The 23,880-nt window shown below is 51.9% G+C and overlaps 1 protein-coding gene across 1 annotated transcript in view; it reads right to left on the reverse strand.

The window, feature by feature from the left end:
• Window positions 1-13,214, reverse strand: part of FHAD1 (forkhead associated phosphopeptide binding domain 1) — a 118,019-nt gene extending 104,805 nt beyond the window's left edge. The window contains exons 1-3 of the mRNA XM_081308090.1: window positions 13,089-13,214; window positions 11,740-11,861; window positions 10,579-10,685 (exon numbers count right to left, since the gene is read on the reverse strand). Coding sequence (XP_081164216.1) covers window positions 10,579-10,685; window positions 11,740-11,848 — 216 coding nt within the window. The 5' untranslated portion in view covers window positions 11,849-11,861; window positions 13,089-13,214. The remainder of the gene's footprint in view (window positions 1-10,578; window positions 10,686-11,739; window positions 11,862-13,088) is intronic.
• Between the last annotated feature and the right edge of the window lie 10,666 nt (window positions 13,215-23,880).

A 23,880-nucleotide genomic window follows, 5' to 3' on the forward strand; every position in this document is an offset into this window, starting at 1 on the left:
CCCGCCAGGGCTGCGGCAGGGGCCCGGGTTTCACTTCTCCCAGAAGCTGGTTGCACACAACGATGGCATGTAGTTAATGTCCCTGACTGTGGCCTTAAAAACGGCTAAGATGGACACGTCCTTGGACGATGGCCTGACTGGAGGAACCTGCAGAGAGGCCCTGCTACCTACGACCAGCTGCCAAGGCTCGAAACGGATCTGGAACCTTCCTCCGAGGCCAGTTTTCAGCCTCGCCTCACTGGGACTGGGAAGTCCACCCTCAGACCTTGACCTCCCCACTGCCAGGTCCCTGGGCTTGGGCCCCTCACCCCACTTCCTGAACAGCCTCCTGGAGTCTCCCTGCACCCGGCGCGTGGCCCCTCCTCCTGTGCCCTCTGCCTGGCAGTCGCCCTGCGCGGAGCATTCCTGGGTCCTCACCCTCTTCCCGTGGGTTTGGCCCATGGAGACCAGGCCGGAGCGGGAGGGTGGGAGAGGTTGGGGCGTTTAGGCCCTCACCCACAGTGGTGCCACCAGGGACTGGGGACAGCCCTCCCCCAGGGGGCACAGCTCCCAGCTGGCACTGCCCCGTCCCCCTCCCCTCCCTGCTCAGGTCTGGAGCTCCCGACCCCGTGGCTCTGGGCGCTGCAGGATGGCTCCTTGGGGGGGTCTCTACGCCCTGCGGCCTCTGCAAGGGCCACTTCACTAAACTCACCTCAGCCCATCTCCCTCCCCCGACCCAGTGTGCCTTCTGTTCCCTGCCAGGACCCGGGCCTCCCTCACAGCAAGTCCCCTCCTGCCACCACCAGGGCCAGCCTGTCCTGCTTCCTCTCCCCTGCCGGGGCCTGGCTTTAGCTCCTCAGCCACCTCTCGGTGCCTTCAGTGTGGCCTGGCCTGCTGGAACCCTCCTCCAGCCTGCAGCCTGCTCCGGCCACCCTCCTAAAGCTGCCTCCTGTCCAGGCCGTCCCTGTGTCACAAAGTGTTTCGGGAACGTTCCTTTCTCCTCTGGTTCCCCAACCACTGCCTGGGTCTCCCCACCCCCAGTGCCAAGTCCTTGTGGGTCTCCCGGCCCCTCAGTGGCATCTGGAATGTCTGGGGGCATGTGGCCCATGGCTAGGGTGTCAGGAAGGTGGCAGCGGGTGGTCTGGGGCCCTCAGGCTGCTTCCAGGAGGGCACGTGGCTCAAGGCACCGGCTCGCCGACTTCCCCGCGGGGCAACCTGGGAAGCTTCTGGGAGCCTCAAATGACCTCCGAGCAGCGCCCAGGCTCTGGGTGCCTCCGCTTCCTGTCTGTGGAGGGCACAGTGCAGAGCAGCCCTGGAGGTGGAGGTCAAGGGGCCGGCGGTGTGTGGAGAGGCCACTGGTAGCAGCGCAGGTCAAGTGCCACCTGCTCTGTCGTGTGCCCCTGGAGCTGGAGCAGCGTCCCTCACCAGGCCGACAGGACGCTGCCCGACCACGACCCAGTGCTTCTGAAGCCAGCTGCTGGGTTCCGCTTTCTTTCTTTTTGCCTTTTGGTCCTCGGCCATCCCATCCCCCACCCCACTTCTGTCACCGCCTCAGGAAAAGACGTAAGGCAGCGACAGCGGGCACGGGGCCTTCAGAAGAAACAGGATGTGAGGGGCGGCCCAGACCCAGGCCAGGCCCGGCAGCTCGGGGCAGAGGAGGCTGGCCTCCTGGGCAGGCTGGGGCGCGGGCTGGAGAGAGCGGGCTCGGGGGCCTCTGAGCTCCCTGGAATCAGTGCCACCCTGGGGCCAGGAGTCCCCAGAGATGGCAGTTCTGTGGGATTCACTGCAAGTCCTCTTTCCTGAAGCTCCGTGAGCCTGCGGGGTCCCAGGCTCCTGGTGGGGATCCCAGTCCTCCACCTCCTTCCTGCGTGATCGTGGGGTGACCTTGAGTAGGATTCTTAGTCTGCTTCTGCCTCTACTTCCCCATCGGAAAAATGAAATAACAGCCCCTACTCCTAGGGCTGTTGCAAGGATTCGAGGAGTTAATGACCCACAAAAGTACACACCCAGTACCCACAGGGCAGGCCCTCGGGGAGCACCAGGGCTACCCTGGCCCCGCCAGCTCAGCAGCATCTCTCCCCTGCCCCTGGCACAGACCCTACTGATTCCTGTAAACATGACGCCCACCCCAGGTCAGTGTCCAGCCAAGAGACTGCAGTCACTGCAACAGGCATGTGGCCCTTCGAAGACACCCATGTCCCAGTCCCGGGACCCATGAATTCACCGCATTCCACAGGCAGGATTGTGCAGGACCAGGAAAGATTACTAATCAGAGGCCTCAGAACAGGGAGATTATCCCAGATTAGCCGAGTGGAGCTAATCTGATCACATGCGCCTTTAGAAACAAGGAACTCTGGCTGGAGCTGAGGGGAGTCAGAGCCAGGGAGGCCATAGCAGCGGAGGCCAGAAGGAGCCACGGCTGCTGGCTTTGAAGACAAGGGGGCCACAAGCCACAGAGGTGGGCAGCTTCTGGGAGCCCCGAATGACCTCCGAGCAGCAGCCAGCAAGGGAGGGGGGCCCAGCGCAGTCACAGCATGGAACCCAATTCTGCCAGCAGCCTGAGGGGCCCTGGAGGCAGACTATCCCCCAAGACCCCAGAGAAGAGCCCAGGCCAGCAACACGTCCATCTGGCCTTGGGTGACCTGGGACAACCAGCTGAGGACACCCAGGGTTCTGACGAATGGCACTTTGAGAAAATAAATCTGTGTTGTTTAAATAGAAAACAAAACTCACTACACACGTAGCTCTGGCTAGGTGCTATCTCCACTCTCACAGCACAGTTGCTGATTGTCCCCAGGGCACATACTCAGGAGTCACCTTGGGGATGGCCGCACAGCTCGCCTGGCCTGGGCTCACCAGGGCAGACTCAGGGTCCCTCCAGCAGGTGATTCAGAGCCAAGTTCATGCAGTTGGCCACTCTGCTGTTCCCCGACTCGTTCTGCCTTGTCCCCATGTTCTCTCTCAAAATCACAAAGGTGACCCACTCTCGACCAGCTGGAAAGCCTTCTGGGAGGGATTCCATCTTCCAGACAAGTCCCACGTGTAGCCTGGCCCCTGTGCCCTTTTACCTGTGTGCGCCAGGCCAAGCCAGAGCGTTCCCAACACTTCAGACTCACGCCTCTGCTTCAGTACAACTGGGCATCCTTTCCTGTCCTGCTCTGCAGGTTTCTCTTTGAAGAGGCACTAGGCTCGGTCCTCTCGGGGGGACCTGGCCCTGGTACCCAGGCAGGATTCTCAGGGTCCCCAGGACAACCTCAAGGTCTCTGCTCTGGGAAGCGGCGGCCCAGCCCCAGCCCTCGCCTCTTTACCCCAGTTCCCCAGTAGAGGGCGCCACCTGTGCTCCTTGCTTCCAGGAGAATGAGGAGAAAACCCAGTTCACTGTTTGTTAATCTGTGCTTAGGATTTCTCAGTAAGGAATTCCCCTGGATTATCGACTACCTTGTTATCTCCATGAGCTCACAAGGAATTTCAGATATGTAGATTTTTAGATGTTCCCAGAGCCAAATGTATGAAGTTTCCTTCTCCCAAAGCTCTGAGTCAGACGGGTCTGGAAGTCACCCTCCACCTCAGACAGGCTGGGTAAGTCACCATTGGCCCCGTTTCCACACCTGCATATGAGGATAGCAACAATAAGGTAGCTCCTACCCCCCAGCATTGGTTTGAGGGATCATTTCTGTGATTCATGCACAGAATACACACAGGGACCTGTATAAACTCATGCGAGATACAGCCTACTTCTCAGTCTAAATGTGAGAACTTAGCTGCTTGTATTATTTGTGCTGGTCAAAAGATCACGATCTTCTGCCTCCCACCCAGCAGGACGGCTACTTTCACAAAGAGAAAATCCGAGTTGGCGAGGATGTGGAGAAGCTGAATGCTTCCGCAGCTGCTGGGATGGTAAAATGGTGCAGCTGTGGGAATGGTACAGCAGTCCCCCCAAATAAAAAATAGAATGACCACGTGATCTCACCATTCCACCTCTGGGTACGTACCACAAACAACTGAAAGCAGGGTCTCAAAGAGACATGGGCAGCCACACTCACAGCAGCATTATTAATAGTAGCCAAAAGGTGGAAGCAGCCCGAGTGTCTGTGGAGAAGCAAGATGTGGTCACCCTTAAAGAAAAGGGAGCAGCTCCGCATGCCACAACGTGGATGCCCTGGAGGACATTACTGTGCAAAGTGAATGAGCCAGTCACGAAAGGACAAACACACAGGATTCAACTTACATGAGCCGCCCCAGTGGGCAGACTCAGAGGAGGACCGTCAGGAAGGTGGTGGCTTCCTGCTGGGGAGACAGGAGGGGGTCTTTCTTCACTGTGCACAGAGCTTCAGTTTCCAGAGACAAGAAACTTCTGGACCATAATGTGAGTATACTTAATGCCCCAGAGGCATAATGGTCAAGATGGCAAATTTTAAGATGTTCATATTTTGAGAGAGAGAGAGAGAGAGAGAGAGAGAGAGAGAGAGAGAGAGAGAGATGATCTATTCTTTTCTCTGAACTTTTTCCTCCTGGAAGCTCTCCACCTGCTGGAGGGAAAGAGGCCCATAAATTGCCACCATGGGCGCTGACCACTGAAATCAGGGCAGAGGAGGTTCCCGCTGGGGTGGGCGAGACCCAGGGGCGGCGCCTCCTGCTGGTGGAGCGCGCACCTGCACCCAGGGCTGCCTGCGGATCGCCTGAGAGGCCCGAGGTCCGAGGCCGCTGCCTCCGCAGATGGACTCGCCCGTCCTCGGCATAAGGAAGTAGAAGGGGATCTGCGCAGCATCGTTTAACAACAAGAATAAAGACGACGATGCAGGGTCCAGGGTGCCTTCCTCAAAGGCAGCCCAGAGTGACAGGTGCCCGGCCGGGGACAGAACTCCGTGCCTGGTGGGCGCTGTGTGGGCCACTTGCTGCCTTGCTCCCAACCCTGAGAGCCGTAGAGTAGGGCTGGGGGGCCACAGGGGCGCGCCCCCACCGAGCGGCCAGCCCGCTAGACCTGCCCACCTCCTCCCCAGCTGTGTCCGCCGTCCAGCCCAGGTCAGCCGGTGCCCACACACTGGCCCACAGAGCAGGCTTGGGGGGACTCCTGGGACCGCCCAGTGTGGGGCAGGTGAGCCCTTGGAAGCGGCTCCAGCTCGCTCCACTCTTTAACCTTGGCTCCTCTTCCCCTCAAAGCCAAGTTTATGGAACAGTACATAGGAAAGGGTGGGAGGGGGTCAGACGGGAGAAGGCAAGGCCCAGGGGACAGAGGAGCCAGGGGAAGGGCTCCTGCAGGATGGTCCTGGCACCATCTCCCTGGGGACCCCACTGGAACCCGGGGAACAGGGAAATGGGCAGATGCTTGGGCCCCAGCGCCCACCCACTGTGCCAGGACGTCTAAGGTCCAGGTTTAACAAGCTCCCGTGGGTAATTCAACAATCTCAGGCTGGTGTCACGGGTCCTGGAAGAACTGAACCCCTGATTCCAGTGGAGCTTAAATAATAGTCACAAGCATCAGGTGCAGTGGTAGGCACCGTATAGTCCCGCTAATTAGAGGTTGGGGCAGGAGGATCACTGAGTCCAGGAATTCAAGGCCATCCTGGGCCATATGGCAAGACCCTTGTCTCGAAGCAAAATTTAAATAAATAAATGATATTCACATTCAACTATAAAAATGGTAGTTTGTTCACGAATCATAAAAAAATCCTATAAAATTATAAATCACAAGGTTTAGCTCTGAACTGAGGGAGGTTAACAGCAGGGAATTTGCAGCTGTGTCGAGTGGGAGAAGTCCCAGCTGTCAAAAGGCAGGCCACCCCTTCTTTCAGGGCTCTCTTTCCAGTGCTCTTCTGGTGAAGACCAGAATCCTTTCCCCGGCAGGAGGAAGTCCTGCCTGTCTCAGCCCCCCTCCCATTCTTTCTTCTGGACACACTGTTTTTTTTTCAGTCCTGGGAGCTCACCATACATTCCACTGCCCCAGGGCCTTTGCACCTGTACCTCCCTTCTTGTCTAGTTGGCTCCCCCTTGCTCTGCATATTTTTTTTTCCTTTAGAGTCCTGAGTTGGCACAAAACCATGCAGACTTCTGTGGGATCCTGTGACCCCGTCTCCCTGTCCTGGAAGCTTGCTGATTGCAGGCACCGACGTGATACTGCCCGTGCTTTGCACAGGCTGAGGCTCCAGGTAAATATTTGTGGAAAGAATAAGCAATGATAAGAGCAAAAACCAGGCTGGTAAAGCAGGCTTCCAATTGGCTTAGGAAACCAAAGTCCCTAAGGGTCCAGCGGAGTCTGGAGGCCAAGCCCTGCAAGTACCAGTCTTGACCGTCACTGAGACACCCGCTTCCAAGTGACGCCCATTCTCTTCCTTGCGCTTTCTTTCTTCAATTAAAAAAAAAAAACAAACTACAAAGTGTACTTCCCTTAATCAGAAAATGTCAAGAATGTCAAAATGTCATGATATTAACAATCAAAATAATATGTCAGTCTTGCCAATGAGTGGGAATCTTAGGAAGCCAGGCTCCCTGTTCTTCAGGACGTACCCAGGCAAATAAAACGATGATCTTTTTCTAATTTGCTAAGTGTAATTGCTGGGTAATTTTAAGGCAGATTTTTTTTTTCTTTTTAGGTTTTTGAACTTTATGCAGTGAGATGACTTTTAACGGCTCAAATAACACAAAAGGGTCTATTGATTGTTTAACTATTCCTCAGGGTGGACCGTAGCAGATCCAGCCTGATTCTTTGACTAATGAGAAAGGCCCATCAGAGTCAGCAGATGGCAGTTTTCATCTTGTTTTATAAAACAGGAAAATGCTGCCATGATGTAGATTTGGGCACTTAAAACTGACCCTAACCCATCCCTGAAAGCCTCCTCCCCACATTGATTTAAGCTCTGGGAAGAGAATTTGTTGAAGGGAAGATGTGAGAACCCATCAAAAATGCATTCACAAAGCATCCGGCAACTCCTCTGCCCTCTGTCCCAAGCCTGAGGCAGATGGCGCTTCCTTCCTAGGTCATTGTGACCGCTGCTGACGGTGGTGACCTACCTTAAAGCTGAGGCCCAGGAAGAGAAAGCAGTCGATCATTTTTATGCCCCCAGTGCAAGTCTGTTTCTGTCTATATGATAATAATTGTCCTCCTCAGTTCCCTTTCCAAAAGCTCGTTAATATCAGGGGCTCCCTGTCTCAGTCCTGTGCACCCCTGTGAATGCTTCTGTCTCATTTTATGAGACCATAAGCAATGATCCCGGTGTCACCTCCTCAGTGCTGTGTGCCTGGCACTCTGTATGCATTTTCTCACTGATCCCCACATTCCTGAAAGGTGGGCGGTGCTCAGGTGGGGAAATGAACTCAGAGCCACCAGGCAAATTGCCTGAAGTCACACAGCTGCAAAACGGCCTGAAGAGCCCAAGCCCAGGTCTGTCTTAACCAAAGCCTGCACTTTTTAAAAATTATTAGTTTTTTGATATCATCATTGGACCCAAAATGGAGAGTCCCTGCTCCCACCTCAGCCAGATGGGAAGTAGAACTGCCTGAAATCTCACTCTTGGGCTAAGAAGAAACTTCAACTCATTTTCTTTGTTTTTACTACTTTGTCACTGAATAGGTTTCTTTTTTTCCTTGTTGGGAGACCATGTCATGGGTGAAAATTTATGATGAACACTCTCTGAAAATTAGCAACACGGAGGAACTTCCTCAGCTTGTTAAAGAACATTCTCCAAACTCACTGGAGTTAACATCATATTTAACGGCAGAAGATTATGCTGTCCCCTTAAAATCGAGAAAAGGGAAGATATGAAGATTGCACTACTTCTACTACTCTTGCTCTACAGAGTACTGGAGGTCCTAGTCATTGCAATATTATAAGAAAGTTAAATTCAAGGCATAGAGATCACAAAGGGAAAACGTGAAACCGTTCCTGCTTGCAGATGATGTGGTTATTTACATATCAAATCCCTTGAAAGTTAAGGCTGCAAGTTACCCTGGGAGCATGCACCAACCAGCCAACCCACCCACCCGTATTTCTATATTCTGGCAATAGATAGGTAGAAACCAAAATTAAGAGTATAATATTATTTACCATCAATAATGGCAAAAGAGAAATGCTTACGCACAAATCTAATGAAATGTGCCCAGGACTTGTGACTATAAAAGACTCAGAAAGAGATCAAAGAAGACCCCATAAACGGAACACTCCTCATTCATGGCCGGGAGATGACATTGTCCAGATAACCATTCTTCTCGGGTTTTTAAACACAGGTTTAAACAGTTCCTGCCTAAATCCCAGCAAGACGCTTTATGGATATAAACAGGGTTATTCTAATAATCTATATGGAAAAGCAAAGGAAGTAAAATAGGCAGTTTTGAAAAATAGAAATGAAGCGGGAGGAAGCCCGCTGACTGTTGAAGGCTTGGAGAGCTGCCGTGGTCACAGCTGCCTCACGTCAGCAGAGGGACGGGCACAGAGATCCACGGAACATGACACTGAGCTCAACACATGGTCCCCACACAAGTGCAGCCAGAGGACTTCAGAGAAAAGTACAAAAGCAATTCAACGGTGCTTTTCCAAGAAATGGTCCTCCAGCGACTGCCGACCCAGGGGCCAAATAATGGACACCGACCTGGACTTAGGATGTGACAAAAAGGGATCAGAGTCGTTTGTAGACTTGAATATAAACACACAATGTCAAAACGGCTAGAGGAGAACGTCGGAGAGACCTCGGTGTTTCACGCGTACATGGTCGTGTCCCAGACGTGACGCCAAACAGAGGATCCGCCAGAGAAGAGGGAGGTGTCCCCCTCCTCAAGAGCGAAAGCTTTGTCCCGTGAGAGCCCTGTGAGGTGAAGAGACCAGCCACAGGCGGGAGGAGGTAGTCACAGCCAGGGAGCTAACAAGGACTCACGTCTGGATCGCAGGGACTCTCAGAAGCCCACAGAGAAGGCTCAAGCCGTCCAACCAGGAGAAGGACCGGAGGCAGGGAGGAGCATTTCACCTCCGAGGACGGGAACAGGCAGCTACGTTCCGGAAAAGATGCCCAACCTCACTAGCCCCTGGGGAAACGCAGACCAAGAGCTTGAGATGCCACAGCTGCTGACCAGGACACCCACATGGGCAGCAGGGCGACATGGTGGTCAGTAAGCCTGCAGTCACACGCGCATCGCTGGTGGGAATGTAAAACAGTCCGGCCACTTTGGATAACCAGCTGGTGACTTCTTGCATTTACCATGTGGTCCTGCCTCACGTTCCCAGGCATTGATCCTGAGAGATGAAAACATGTCCACCAAGAACCTGGACTCGACGGTTTCTTTACAAAATCCTCAAACTGGCCACCATCAAACTGTGCTTTGGAGTGTGCACGGTTAACATGGACGCTGTCCAGCAACCCAAGGGACCCAGGGACGGTCTAAATGGATCTCAAAGGCCGACGAAAAACAAACAAAAACAAACCCCTAGTCTCAAAAGGTCACTCACTGTGTGACTTTATTTATGTAGCACTCTGAAAATTACAGAGATGGAGATTAAATGAGTGGTTGCCGGGGTCATGGATGGGGGCGGGGACTGTGACTACCCAGGGGTACCACAAGGGGCATATGGTGCTGCCACTCAGTTGCTACACATGAACCTATACGTGTGACAAAATGACATAAGAACACACACACACACACACACACACACACACACACACACAGGACCAAGGTCGGCTTCCTGGTTTTGATCTGCATAATATGCATCCACTGGGGATCACTGGCTGCCGCACACACTCCCTCTCTCTATAATTATTATTTCAAAAGAAAAAAATTAAGCATGTAAGCTGAGCAAGTCTGAGAGAGCTGCTTCCCACAGTCATAGAGGATTTTGCTGTTTCTCTTTCCACTTTAATATTTTAACCCTCTTCAATATTTAAAAAGGAGCAAAGCCGCTGTTTTTATTATTCCTTTCTTTTTTCCAACTTCCTTGACTGCCAATGAGCTGAGGCTTTCAACCAAACTAGTGCTAAATCAAGAAGGAAATGCAACGAAAAAGGTGTGGTGGCCGAGTCCAGGACTTGGCCTGATGGGCTCTGAGGGGCTCAGAACCGTCCCAACAGGCTTTGAGAAGAGAAAGAGGGACCAGGAGCAGAGGCGCACACCTGCAATCCCAGCGGATTGGGAGGCTGAGGCAGGAGGATTGCAAGTTCAAAGCCAGCCTCAGCAACTCAGTGAGGCTCTAAGCAACTTAGTGAGACCCTGTCTCAAAACTACAAAGGGCTGGGGTGTGGCTCCGTGGTTAAGTGCCTGTGGGTTCCATCCCCAGTTACCCACCTCTCCAAAAAAGGGAGCGAGGCCTAGACCAGAGCAGGTGGAGGTCAGCGTACCAGCTCCACACCTGCTTTCCAGATCAGCCCAGAAGGCTGTGGAGGGCCTTTCAGTGGGGCATCCACGATGTGTCCAGCAAAGGACAGACTGACTGTCATGCTGCCCGTGCTCAGGGGCTCGGCTTATCCCAGGGAAAGGTGACACAGTTCACATTGATTCTTGGTAGCACAAGGAGCGATGTGGCTGCTGTGCTTCAAGAGGTGGGAGTCCCTGGGTGCGGGGGATGGCTGGAGGGGTGTGGGGCTGAGGTCGGGGTGGGGGGCAGCTGGTGAGCCTTCTTACCTCCAAAACAAGGTCTGAATCCTCATGCTTCCCAATTGTGGTACTTTTATTCAGGACAAAAAAGCCCTCGGCACTCTTTAGATAGGCTTTCATTCTCTTTTCTTTTCCTGTATGAGGTTTCCAGAAAGAATTTTGTTAGAAACATGCAGCCCTCCAGCTACTCAACAGTATCATGAATGAAATCCCCATCCAGTTGAAAGCAAAGGGAAAGTCTGCAGACGGCCATGGGCGACGGACTTGACCGTGGTCACCGAGCCAAGTCTGCGTCTCTTCAAGAGTGTCTTCGCTAACTAACAGTGCTGTCTTACGTAGAAGAGTTTGGGTCTGACAAACAGAAGACATTTGCTGTGGCACTCAGGGCACAAACCAAAGCTGAAACAACCCCCAAACAAACCTGAATCCCACTGATAACTGCCACCCACCACTCATCAATTTAGTTATCTGACATATTCACAGTCAGTATTTCTAACCAAGCACTGACTAGCTCTGTGACCTTGGCTGGTTACTTATTCTCTCTGTGCCCCCCAGTTTTCTCATCTGTAAAATGGGTGTGGTGAGGATTAACTGCAATAATACATGTGAAATACGGAGAATGGCACGGAGCTCACTTTGCACACAGATTAGCACTACTACTATTAATGCTGTTGTTAGCCTGGGCTTCTCAAACTTTGAGCCCCAGGCTTCCACAGAGCTTGACGTGCAGAGAGCTAGTCATTGAAGAAGCAGGCATTAGATACTTTCTTTCTAAATTCCTACATTTCTTTACATACTTGGCTAGAAAAAAAAAGAGAGTGATTTCTAAAATTAAAGTAACAGGTTATAGCTTGATCACGTGATCAGGACTCTGCACATGTCCCCACCCCAACATTTTATTATGAAAATATTAAACATACAGAGAACTTTAAAGAAGTAGACACCACTGTCTATCTTATACTTTGATGCATTTCAGAATAAGTTGTAAACATGTTTTTTCAAAATGCTTTGGAGACTTCAGAAGTCTGTACAATGCTGATAACAATTCATCTGCTGCTTGAATTCTGATCAAGCTACATCCACGTACATCAATGTCACATGGAGGAACAACGTCCCTCCTTTTTCTTTTCAACTGAAAAGGCGCTGAAATGCAAAGTAGCTGGACTTAAGGATAAAAATAATAATCACCTAGCTGTGATGGTAGCAGCTCTCGGGGGCTCTGCTTCTCATCATCATCTCTGTCGTCACTTATTGAGTGCCAGGCCTTGTCACTCTTGAACACATGATTACTCTGCATCTTCAGAGCAACCCTGCAAGGTATTGTCCCTACTTTACGGATGATGAAACAGACTCAGAGAGGTTAAGTTCACCCAGAAGTTAAGTGGCAGGGAGAGAACTTCTGGCCCTTGCATGGAACTACTAGGTTAGAGATAGTGTCTCCCTCTAGGGCAGGGGGCAAATTTGCATATCATAAAGGTAATGTCCTCTTCTAGGGCCAAGGTTTGCTCGCAGTCCCTTTATGAGACTGGAGTTCCCTGGGCTCGGAGTGCCTCAGCTGGAACTCAGACTCACTAGCTGCCTTCACTGGGCAGGGCTTGCGGGACCAGAGGAACCATTGCCACAGGAAGCTCGCACAGCCTGCTGTGCGGTGAGTAATAAAGTTCTCCATCTCTTGCCCAGGAGTCTCCTGCCTTCTGCCAGCATCTATTAAGTTTGTTAACTTGCAGATGGGGGTAAAAATCTCAGGCCCTCTCTAATTCCTGTTCATTACTTTATCTCCAGCCCCTAGAGCTGCCATGCCTGGCAGTAAATTCTTACTGAATAAATGAAATTACAAAACAATGCCCCCAAGTCAGTCTGCCACTTCCTAATCTCTGATGGGTAACCACCTTTCAGGTTTCCTTCAGGGTCTAGCCTCAGTAACATTTTGGACAACTTAACTTCTATTTTTAAAGCTGTCTGGGTCAGGTGATGTCTCTCCACTTTAATCTTGTCCTGTGCATTCATTCACCCACTTGCCTGAAAACACTGCAGAAAGTAACTCGAATATGTTAAGCTCTAAGTGAGCTTTTACTTGATACAATGGAGCCAATGGAACCGCTGATCAGAGTAAAGAGCGAAAGAGCCGCACTCCTCCTGCCAAAGATGGGTCAAATGGAGATTCGGAAGCTAAATTTCTATGAAGGCCAAAGGTGTAGGTGGCCTGGGAGATGCAGAAGATTCTCCAGGGGACACCTGGAAAGGCGAGGTTAGGTAAGAGGCTCTCTCTGGCCACTGGCAGGTGTCCTCCATATCACGGGCAGCTGGGGTTCCCTCCTGATCCTTGCCATACCCCCTGGACATCCTAGTGGCCTAAGGCTCCTGGGCGGGCTACCTGGGGGGGGGGGGCGGGGACAGGGTGGCTGCGCTTGGGGAGGAAGGGAGGGTGTAGGGGCCCCTCCTCTGGGTGCTCCTGGGGACCGAGTCACCCCCGCCTCCTCCCTCCAGCCCGGTCCTCGGTCCTCGTGGGCCGGTTCCCCTTGGCGAGCCGCACTCACCTGGCCCCCCGCCCAGTTCCCGGCCAAGAGCCCCGCGGGCTCGGTAAGCGCCAGCCCGCTCAGCGGCCAGGCCGCGGGCCGCGCTCCGCGGAGTCTCCAGCTGGCGGCCCGCTCCCCGCGCCGCCGCCCCGCCTGTGTACGCGCGTCCCCATGGCAACGCCGAGCGGGCAGACCACGCCCCTCATCCGCGCGGCAGGGGGGGCGTGGTCACGCGCGGAGCATCCTCGGGCTGCGGGCAGAGTCGCCAGGCGCTGCAGGGGTCCGCAGCCGGTCGGGTCCCCTTTCACGGACGGGAAACCCGGGCGCCGCGACCACACGAGGCTTTAGAGCGAGGAAAGAGCAGAGACGACCCAAGAGTCCCGTTTGTGACCCCTGCTCTAAGTCGATGCCGGGTCGCAGAGCGCGGGGGCGCGGGGAGGACGGAGGAGCCGGACCGCAGCCGCTCCGAGGTGAGCACCACGCCCCTCCCGAATCTCCACCCTCTCTTTACAGACCCCCAAACCGAAAGAGTAAGCGGAGGACCATCACCTGTGAGGAGGGGGCGACCCGGGGGAGGCTGGGGGCCTGTGAGCTGTCTTGAAGGGCGGGGGGCTCTTCCCCGAGCTCGGGAAACGCGTTTCCAAACCCAGGACCCCACCGCCCCTGCCTTCTGTTGTTCATCTCTGCAGACATCCCCTGGGTCCCTGTGAGTGTCAAACTGTGACCCCAGACTTGACCTGGACGAGGGGATGGGTGGTGTCCGAAGATGTGCAGATCTGATCTGCTGTCTAAGCACCCCCAACCCCCCCTGGGGAAAGCCTCATCTAACCCGCAGGAAGTGGCCTAGGTACCCAGAGAAAAACTCAGTTTGTGTTTCCAAGAAAGATGAACCGTGGATGACCCTTCCCTGGTCAACGGGCAGACCACAGAAGAGAGCCACCAGGGAAATCAATTACATTGGCCTCTCTAGCCAGCTGCCCAGCCCAGCACACTGCCGCCACCACCACCCCCTGCCATTTCCACCACTCTATGCTCCTCTCTGCCCAACCGTTGTCTTCAGACTGTACCCAGGACTCAGACTTGCTCACTACCAGTGAAGCACACACCAGCCATGAGCTAGAACAGCCCACAGCATCTGCCAGGCTTTAGAGATGGTGTCTCTACTAAACCGAGAGCAGAACTGACACTCAGAGCCACTGGAGCAGAGATTGCCAGGGCTTGATTGGATCCTCCCTTCCCGGAATGCTGCCATGACCTCCTGAGCATGTGAACTTCTCCAGACCCAATTGAGTATGACCCATTTTCTCTACTGAAACCAAATAAAACATCCAATAGAAACACAGTGCTTTACGTTTTCTTTTTAAACAATAATGGGTATTAAAGATACATTCCTGAAAGATCAGAGGTGTCTAGACTCTCTGGACTCCTTGGTTGTGCCTGTAACCCAAGCCATTTTACTGAGCTCTGGGTACCTTCTAGGGCCATGTTATAGGATGGTTAAAATCCGAAGTGTGGGCAGCTGAAGGGCTGAGAACATTTACATTGTCCCTAGCTGTCCTCAGAACACTTAATGTTAACCGAGGGCTTTGTACCTCCCGGGTACTGGCCTTTATATTGGTCAATCTCATTTAACCTTGTCAAAACTGTGTGTGTGGGAAAAGCACGGAGAATAGTGACTGAGGCAGAGAGCCACCTAAAATATCAGCAGCGATCATTACTTCTAGCAAATCACTGCCATGTCCTTAATGGTGACATAAGCCCTAGAGACCCAGAGGAATATGCCTGAGGTCACAAAAGCTAGAAAATCAGGCAGAATTGAATGTGCAGATGTTCTCCAGCTTACGATCTATAATGCGTGGAAGTGATGTGCATTCAGTAGAAACCAGACTTGAATTTTGCATTTTGGTGTTTTCCTGGGTTGGTGATACCTGCAAGGATGACATTCCCTCTCGTTGCTGGGCAGTGGGCTGCAGCGTCACAGGAGGAAACAGTTCTTTGTAGTAGAATTACACAAAATCAATGTGTTTTTGAGCTTTGATGAGTCCCAATGTAAGATAAGGAGCATCTGTAGTTGAGTGTCACTGGGAAGGCATTTCCCCTGAGGGGCTACAGGTGACAGCTGTCACAGCCACAAGATGACACCTGCTTGCCACCTGCTCTCCCTCACTTCTAAGCAGGTTGAGCTCCTGGCTGTTCCAAGGGCCCAGGCACGGGGAAGGGTTCATAAGTCAGGAGGGGCCAGCTCAGGCCTGCCACCCTCTCCAACTGCTGCACCCTGGGGGCTGGGCTTCCTCCTACAACTTCTCCCAGAAAACCTCATTCCTCCCAGCCCCCTCCCTGGAGACGTGGCTGATGCTTCTGTTGCCCTTGTGTTTCAGCATGGAAAGAGAGTTGGCCTTAGGCCCCAGCCCTATCCAGGGGAGGCAGGAGAGGCCTGTACCGGGGAGAGAGTGGAATAAAGAGTGTGGTAGAGCAGGAAGTAGCCGGCAGGGTGTAGGGTAACAGGGCAGAGGGCCTGCTAGTCTGCCTGGCCCGCTGATAAGCTGGCCACAGAAGCTGAGCAAGCAGAGACTTTCACAGCAAGGAGACACTCACAGAGGCCTAGGAGAATGCGGAAAGGACGGCTGGCCCCTGACCCCTGGTCAGGATGAGGAAACCTGCAGCCGGGTGGGTCTCCCGCAGACTCATGCTAGTGGGGAGCATTTCTCTTGCCAATCAGTCTTCAAAGTCGGTCCCTTGCTTCCTCCTGTTGTGCCTGTGCATTTTGTTAGGAAGTTGTGGGCCAGGTGTGCCGATCCCACCTTTGAAGACTGGCTTGTTTTCTAATTTTGTCTCTGCCTTTGCCCTCCTCTGTAACATGGCGGTAATAACCGCATCGACAGCAAGGATTCCGTGGTTATCAGGAGTGAATATCGTGCCAGCCACAGCGGGATCCCTCCACAGTGTTTGCAGTCGCTGGTGACGGTTGCTTTTCCTCCTGCTGCTGTGGAAGGACGGCTCCATTCTCAGCCCTGGTCACAAACACCCTGGAGAAGCTTTGATTGGCATCAAGACTCAGTGTCCCCAACCCAAGCAAAGCTGATCTCTGCACGGTGTGTCTCACTTGTCCAGCTGCCCTGGACTTTTATGGATGTGGATATTGGAGACAGACTGAGGTCCCTCCCCTGGTGACCATCTAGAAGAGATTTCTAAAACCCAGTAGTCTACAAGGCGGCACCTGTTCTACTTCTGGGCACCTGGGCAAACCCCCACTATTTTTTGCATGCCCCAGTGACTCTTCATGAGTGTGGTTAACACAACCAGCCGATGTGTATTAAGGTGCACAGGGCAGCAGCCACACGTCATGCGCAGTTTTATTTAATTCTTAGCCCAACCCTTTTACAGAAATGGGGAGCTGAAGGACAGAGAGGTCAGGCGGCCTGCCCAGTGACAAATTTTTGTAACGGTGGTTCCAGAATTCAACTTCTGGCTGCTTCCACTCCAAAGGGCAGTGTTATTGGGAAATATTAATGCTGGAAAAAAACAACAACAACACCAAATATCTGTCAAAAGAAGAGTGGACCAAGGGAGGTATATTTATACCATGGGATACAACTCAGTAATAAAAGGGGAAGAAATCCCAATGCACACAACTTGGAAGGTTCTAAAATCCTTGAAAAACAAACACCATGCATAGACATATATTGCTCTGACTGAAATCCGAGTATAGGAGAAGCCATCTAGAGTGGCAGAGTTCTCGCTGTTGCCTGGGGGAAGGGCAGTGGCTGGGAAGATAAAATGCAGGGTGTTTTGTGTCTTGTATGTGACAGCTCTATAGTGTACATGATCGTCAGAGTTCATCAAAGTAAAAAACGGGACTGATGAAAAGAATAAAGTCCACTGGGGCGGGGCCGAGGGGATGCATAGGTTATTTGCAAACATGACACCATTTTGCAGAGAAAACTTAAGCATCCTTGGATCTGGGTATCTGTGGGGGATCCTGGAACCCATCCCCATGGGTGACTGTGTGTCTTTCAGGGAGCACACGTGCGCGTTTCTGTTACACACACCTGTGGGTGGATCACTGGGTCACTGAACGTGTGTGTGTCCAGCTTTAGGAGAGTCCACAAAGATTTCTCCAGAGAGCTGGCACTAGTCCACAGCCCCTCACAGCATCTGAACTCCCCAGTCTGAGCTTTTAAATATGATTCCCCTTTCCTGTACAGAGGGAGTGTTGACCTGGGGTCCCCTGGGGCGGTAGGTCCTGAACCTGGCCCCGTGTTGGAACTCAGAATCACCAAATTCCTGGGCCACTCCTGCAGGTTTGGGGGTTGTCTGAGGAAGGGATGTGACCTGGAAGCTATGCTCCAGATGGGGAAGGTCCTTTTCTTGTCCTCCCAACATCCCAGGTGCTCGGACCAGTACCTGACATGTAGCTGGCACCCAAAAAATGTATTTTTTAAAGTTCAATGAATGAGTTGAGGAACCAGGAGACCCTTGTGGGCCTCTGAGAGGGCAGGGGCCCCTGAAATTGGTGGAGCCTCTGCAGCGGGGAGGTTTTGCTCTATCTGAGCCTTAAGCAGATTCCTCCTCTAATCTGGGTTGGCTGGTCCAGCATCTGAAGAAGCAGTTGGCCTCAGGCAGGAGGCTGGGAGCCGTGGACCAGCTCCGTGGGACTTAGGAAGTGAGAAGAGACACGTGCTTGCCTGGAGGCTCAGGAGCGGACACCAGGCTTCCTTTGGCTTGACTCCTGGTGGCACCTTGGGCACATCTACCAACTGCCTGGCCTCCTAGGGGTGGTGGGGGGCCTACCTGTGTCTGTTTGTTGAACAGCAAATCCCAGGAGGCCGGGGACCCTGGTTTCTCCTGTGGCAAGTGAGCAGGAGCCCTGCCCCTGGAGAAGGCTCTCGCCCGCAGTGCCTCCCAGGTGTCTGGTTTGGGGTACCTCACCCGTTGTCACCTCCCTTGAATTCTGGAGGGTCCCCCTCTCGCTGCCATCTGTGTGCTTTGCTCCTGTCAGTGGCTCCAGGTTTAAATGCTTTGTTCTTGTTTCAGGCCCTTCCTGACTCTTCCTTTCACAGATCCACCTGGGGGCCTTTCTAGACAGTTCTACTCAGGTGTCCTCCCGTCATTCCATTTGGTCTAAACGTGTCCCATCTTCCCTCTTCCTCCCGGCGCTCAGCTCAGGCTCTTTTCCGGGGAACAATGGTTCTCTTCTTTCTAATCCCTGCCCCGAGTCCTCCTCTGTCACCTGCCTTCTGACCTCTCCTAAGCACGGGTTGTTTTCCTGAAACCTAAGTCTTGGAGATCCTCTCCTCTAAGCTGGGTCTGAATCGGGACCACTGCCAGGAGCAAGGGGACAGGAATGTCCCTGGGTAGTTAGGATCCCAGCAGAAGAGGCCAGTGCTCTGTAGAGGCCCAGGGGGGCCTGGGGTGGAGGGGGAGAGGCGGTCTTCTGCCCAAGTAGGGTTGAGGGGCCAGCAAGGGCTCGAAGGGGCTTGACGGGACTTAGGAAGTGAGAAGAGAGACGGTACAGGAAGGTACAGGAAGCCATCTGACATGAGTCTGGAAGGAGGAGCAGGAGTTCAGGGTAGGAGGGTGTGAAACATGGTGGGCGGAAGCAACCAAGGGGATAGAGGCTGGAAGATGGGCTAAGTACAGGGTGGGAGGAAGGTGTGAGATACAAAGAAAGCCTACCATTGGCTTTCATAGTGCTCAAGACTGGAGAGATAAGGCATCTGTCTACAGTGACAGAATGCAACGAACTGGTTTGGGCATGACGGCAAATTCACTTGTTACCCTAGATGAAAAGGGGTAACTGGGGCCCAAGTGTTGTCTTCAGGTCTCAGCCTCTCTCTAGCTCTTAGCAATGCTTTTAACCATATGGATCCCACGTCAGATTTTACGGCCACAAAAAGGCTGCCACAGATCCAACCCTTACAACCTCTCAGCTTTGAATTTCATGATGAATAGTGAGTGTTTTTCCCAGTCTTGTCAAAAGGCTTCACTGCTTCTCATTTTCTCTAATTGGGTCTGAGGCCCATTCCTGAGCCAATGGCTATGGCCCAGAAGGTGGCCCTGCTGTGAATGGCCTAATTTGAGTCACACACCCACCCCCTGCCACTAAAGATGGAAGACTCTGAAAAACTGGGCTGAGACTGAGAGAAGGTGTGGTCCCCGGAGGAGAATGGTAACACTACAATATTTTAGAAGAGAGGAGAATCGATATTGGGTGAAAGAAACGTCAGATACCTACCATGATGGCAATATGTGCAAATCATTATTTTTAATTGGAAACCGAATCATCTGTTAGCACCTGAGCTTTATCCCTGTGTACCCGGGCTGAGGAGAGGCTGCCCTCTCACACACAGCCCAGCTCCCCCCAGGCCCCCTCCTGCATCCACGTCTCTCTCTGGGTTCTGTAAGCTCTGGAGTTTTTACCCTTGGTGTAACTCAATTATGCAGATAAGTCAGCTTCTCCCACCAGAATGAAGTGTCGAAGTAGAACATTTAATAGATCTTCCTGGGGCCCCCCAAACTCTTGAGGTTAAATGACGAACCTCATTTTTTTCTCACTTAAAAATCCTTCTTTAAAAAACATTTTGCACATAGTTATGTTAGAATCTGATCTGCATCGGAAGTCCTCTGGGGGGCTGTCCTCTGGGAGGGCGGGAGGGCGGCCGATCCCTGTGTTCTTTCTGGGGACTCTTGCTGTTTCTCTAGTTTTGTAATTCGATGGTGATCTCGGTTTTGATTGAACTTCATCTGTGGGACTCCAGAGAGGTCTGATTCCTGGCTGCTTGGCTCTGGGCGGGGTTTTTCTTTGTTTTAGCTGGATGTCGAGGGTGCCACCACTGTGACCACTTGTTATGCTCGAATTCAGGACCCCCAAAGACCACCAGAGACCAAGATCGATGTAAGCCTGTTACTGTCTTTCCCCTCCAGAGCCCCCCACACTCCCTTTTTTCATAGTTTAGAAAAGAAGGATTTAAAACCCTCCTCTTCCCAGGACAGAGAGATAGTGCCTTGGAGGTGCCGGCTCAATACCGCATTTTAGATTCGGCCAGTTCACTCTCACAGGCCCAGTGCCCACCTTCTCACCCCTCCCCCCACCCCCTATTTTCAATGGCCCTGATTTTTTTTTAATATTAATTTTTTTTTAGTTTTCGGTGGACACAACATCTTTATTTTATGTTATGTGGTGCTGAGGATCGAACTCAGTGCCCGGCGCCTGCCAGGCGAGCGCTCTACCACTTGAGCCACATCCCCAGCCCCAGGCCCTGATTCTTTCAGGAGAATCCGGTTCTTTCCTTCTGTAGGCGGGTCACACCCTGTTTTGTGCCGGTTGTATCCTTCTGGTTTAGTGACCCGTCCCTCTCGTCTCTGTGTCTCCCACAATCTAGTAGTTGGGTCCAGAGGTCAGATTAGACTCAGTCCTTTGGTCAAGGGGACTTTGTGAACCAGGCGACTCCAGAGAGAGGATTGCAAGTTCAGGGCCAGCTGGGCAACCCTTACGAGACCCTGACTCAAAATAAAAAACAAAAAGGGCTGTAGACGTGGCTCAGTGGGAGAGCTTCCCTGAATTCAATTCCCAGTACAGGGGAAAAAAAAAAAAAAAAGAAAGTGCTTCCCTGGCAGGTGGGGCCGTGGGCTGTGGCTCCCCCCGCCATCCATGAGCCTGTGACACCGGGCAGCTGTGTGTATACATGGTGAGAGACAAGGGTGGGTTTCTTTCTTCTGCGTACAGATATCCATTTTTCTAGCAGTCTTTATTGAAGAGACTTTCCTTTCTCCAACGTATGTTCTGATTGCCTTTGTCAAAAATCAGCTGCCCGTGGACATACAGGCTTCCTTGGGCTCATCCACTCTGTTCTGTGGGTCCGGGTGTCGGCTCCTGGGCCAGTGCTGTGCTATGGAGTCGCCTGTGGCTCACGTCACAGTATATTTTGAAGTCAGGTATCATGATGCCCCCAGCTGCCTCAGGGCAGCTGAGGCTAGTGGAGACTCTTTTGTGCTCTGTACAAATATTTGGAATTTTTAAAAAATATTTCTGGGAAGAACGCCCTTGGTGTCGATAGGGATTATATCGACTCTGTAGATGGCTTTGGGTAGATGGACATTTGAACAATTGTAATTATTCCCATCCATGAACATGGGCTACCTTTCCGTGTTCTCCTGAGTTTCCTTCTCTGCCTTCTGTGGTTTTTGTTGGAGAGATCCTTCACTTCCTTGGTTTCACTTATTCCAGGCATTTTGTTTGTTTCCTGATTTTGTAGCGATTGTGAACGGGATGGCTTTCTTGACTTCTTTTTTTCAGCAATTTCCCTATTGCTATATCAAAAAGCTCCTGGGTTTTTAATGTTGATTTTGTGTCCATTTTTAATGATGCCAAGATTAATCAGCAGGGTCTGTGCTGACAAGCTGAATCCATTTTAAAATCCCCATCAACTCTTTTTTTTTTGTTTTTTTTTTTTTCCTTCAATAAGTTCTCGTTTCTAATTTAAATTGTGGTCAAACACATATAAAGCTTCCCACTGGAAACCATGTGTAAGTGTCCTGTTTGGGAGTGTTAAGTATACTCATGTGATGCCACCAGAGTCTCCAGAAATGTCTCATCTTGCAAAACTGAAAGTCTGTGCTCATGAAACACAACTCCCCGGCTCCCCTCCCTCCAGGCCCCAGCCACCGTGTCCCACTTTCTGTTTCTACATCTGACGACTGTTGCTGCCTCAAACAGTGAACCTTATCGCATGTGTCCCTTTGTGCCGGGCTGATTTCACTTCCCATAATGTCTTCAAGGTTCCTCATGTTGTACCACGTGTCAGAGTCCCCCCCCCCCCTTCAGGCTGAGTGACATCCCTCGGTACATACACACTACATTGTCCACGTTCACCACCATCCGCTTTATAATTGTTATCCTTTGGGTGATTATCAGCTAGAATTCTTCTAGAAGGAGTTTTCTTTCACCAACTATTTATCATGGAATGCAGCTTGTTCAGGAAAACCAGAAAAAAATGACTGAATCTTTCCCTTTATGTGCTAATATTCAAGTTTAAAAAAAAAAAAAACCTGCCTGAAGTGACTACTGAGTTTTTAAAAAATATCATTAGAATATCAGATTTAAGGACATGTAGTTGTGCTTTAATCCACCGAGGTCACTATTTGGGTCGTTCCTCACATGGTGCCCTCTCAGGGGTCCCTGGGGTGGCTCCTGTGTCCTTTGTTTTTCCAGGTGGGTAAACACAGAGGTCTGTTCGGCCTTGGTGTGGTCCCTAGACAAACACCTCTTAATTTCAATTTTCCTTCCCTGCCCAAGGAAGTAGGACAGCACGAACCACTCCTGCTCACAACCCAGCCTCCTGGAGCGTTTCCACGGGTAACACACCCCCGTCTCTCCCCCAGTCGGTGACCCAACACGGTCATCAATATCCACTTGACAAACACAGACATTTCTGCTCTGGTGACAGGAACTTCTCTGCTTCCCTATGCTGCATTTTCCCGTGGCAGACTTCAAGCTGTGGCTTTCAACCTGGTGTGTGTCCCCCCACCCCCACCCCAGGTGGCTTTTCACAGTGTCTGGACACCTTTTTGATGGCTGCGTGTGTCCATCAAATTTCTTTTTGTGACTCAATGCCTGATATAAAGTGCCGTGAGGAGGAAGGGGTCGGTCCTCAGGCTCAGGATTCTACAGGTTTCGGTTCAGGGTTAACAAGGGCCATGGTTCTGGGCCCGTGGTGAGGCAGAACGTCATGGGGGGGGAGCACGTGGTGGGGGGAGCTTCGCCCTCATGGTGACTGGGAAGCGGAGAGAGAGGAACAGAGCCAGGACCCCAATGTCCCCTTCCAGGGCACGCCCACAGTGACCCAACTTCCTGTAACTGGGTCCCGTCCCCTAAAGGTTCATCACCTCCTAATGGTGCCCCAGACTGGTGACCAAGCCTTTTAGCACACAGGTCTCTGGAGGACATTCAAGATACAAACCATGGCTCCACACGAGGGAGAGGCCACCGGCACCTAGAGGCCTGGTGCTTCGGACCATCCTACGACACAAGAGCAGCCCCTCCACCACCCTCTGCCCCTTGTGAAGTTATCAGCCCCAAATGTGCCCAGGTTGAAAACCCCCACTCTTAGCAATCTGTAGTGGTGAAATCATATTCCATTGAGCCCAGCGTTTAGTCAATGAAAGAACGCATTAAACTGTGCGAATCTAAGAATTCAACTCTAATGAGGTAGAGCCCCGGGGTGCCGCCTGCTCACACACAGACCCCAGGCCCCAGCTCCCTGCTGTCCTTCCACTCTTCCTCTTGGCTCTTATTCCTGGCTCCCAGTGGCCCCGGGAGACCTTCCTATTATAGGCCGAAGGGAAGGTTGATGGATAGTTTTCACTGCACTCAGCCAATGGGAAAATTTTAGGCCATAAAACATTTCTATTTTTTAAGCTTAGCTTGAAAAATAAACATCCAAATTGCCCTGTATTTTTGTCCTGATTTTTTTCCTGTGCTATTTTGATTACTAAATGGATGTTTTCGATACGCTGAGCCTTACCTTTTAAAGTCATTAGTGATTTTGGCCTTTGGCCCTCAGCTTCTGTGTTTCTGTGCCCTGCTTTTCCTGCTGGTTGGTCCTGATGTCAAAGAACACAGTTGGGGCTAGAATGAATTTACCACGCTCAGATGGCCTGTCCTGTCCAGTTCAGAAGCAACTTGTGGACCAGGACTTTGAATCTGATTTTGAAAACTGACAACTAATTTGTCAGAAAACAAATTAGAGAAAAAAATGCAGGGTTTTCACTCCCCAGAGTGACTCTGAAAGGGGCAGTAAATCAGACCAGGCAG

Source organism: Spermophilus citellus (genome assembly GCF_964194105.1).
Source record: "Spermophilus citellus genome assembly, chromosome: 9".
NCBI classification, from domain to species: domain Eukaryota; kingdom Metazoa; phylum Chordata; class Mammalia; order Rodentia; family Sciuridae; genus Spermophilus; species Spermophilus citellus.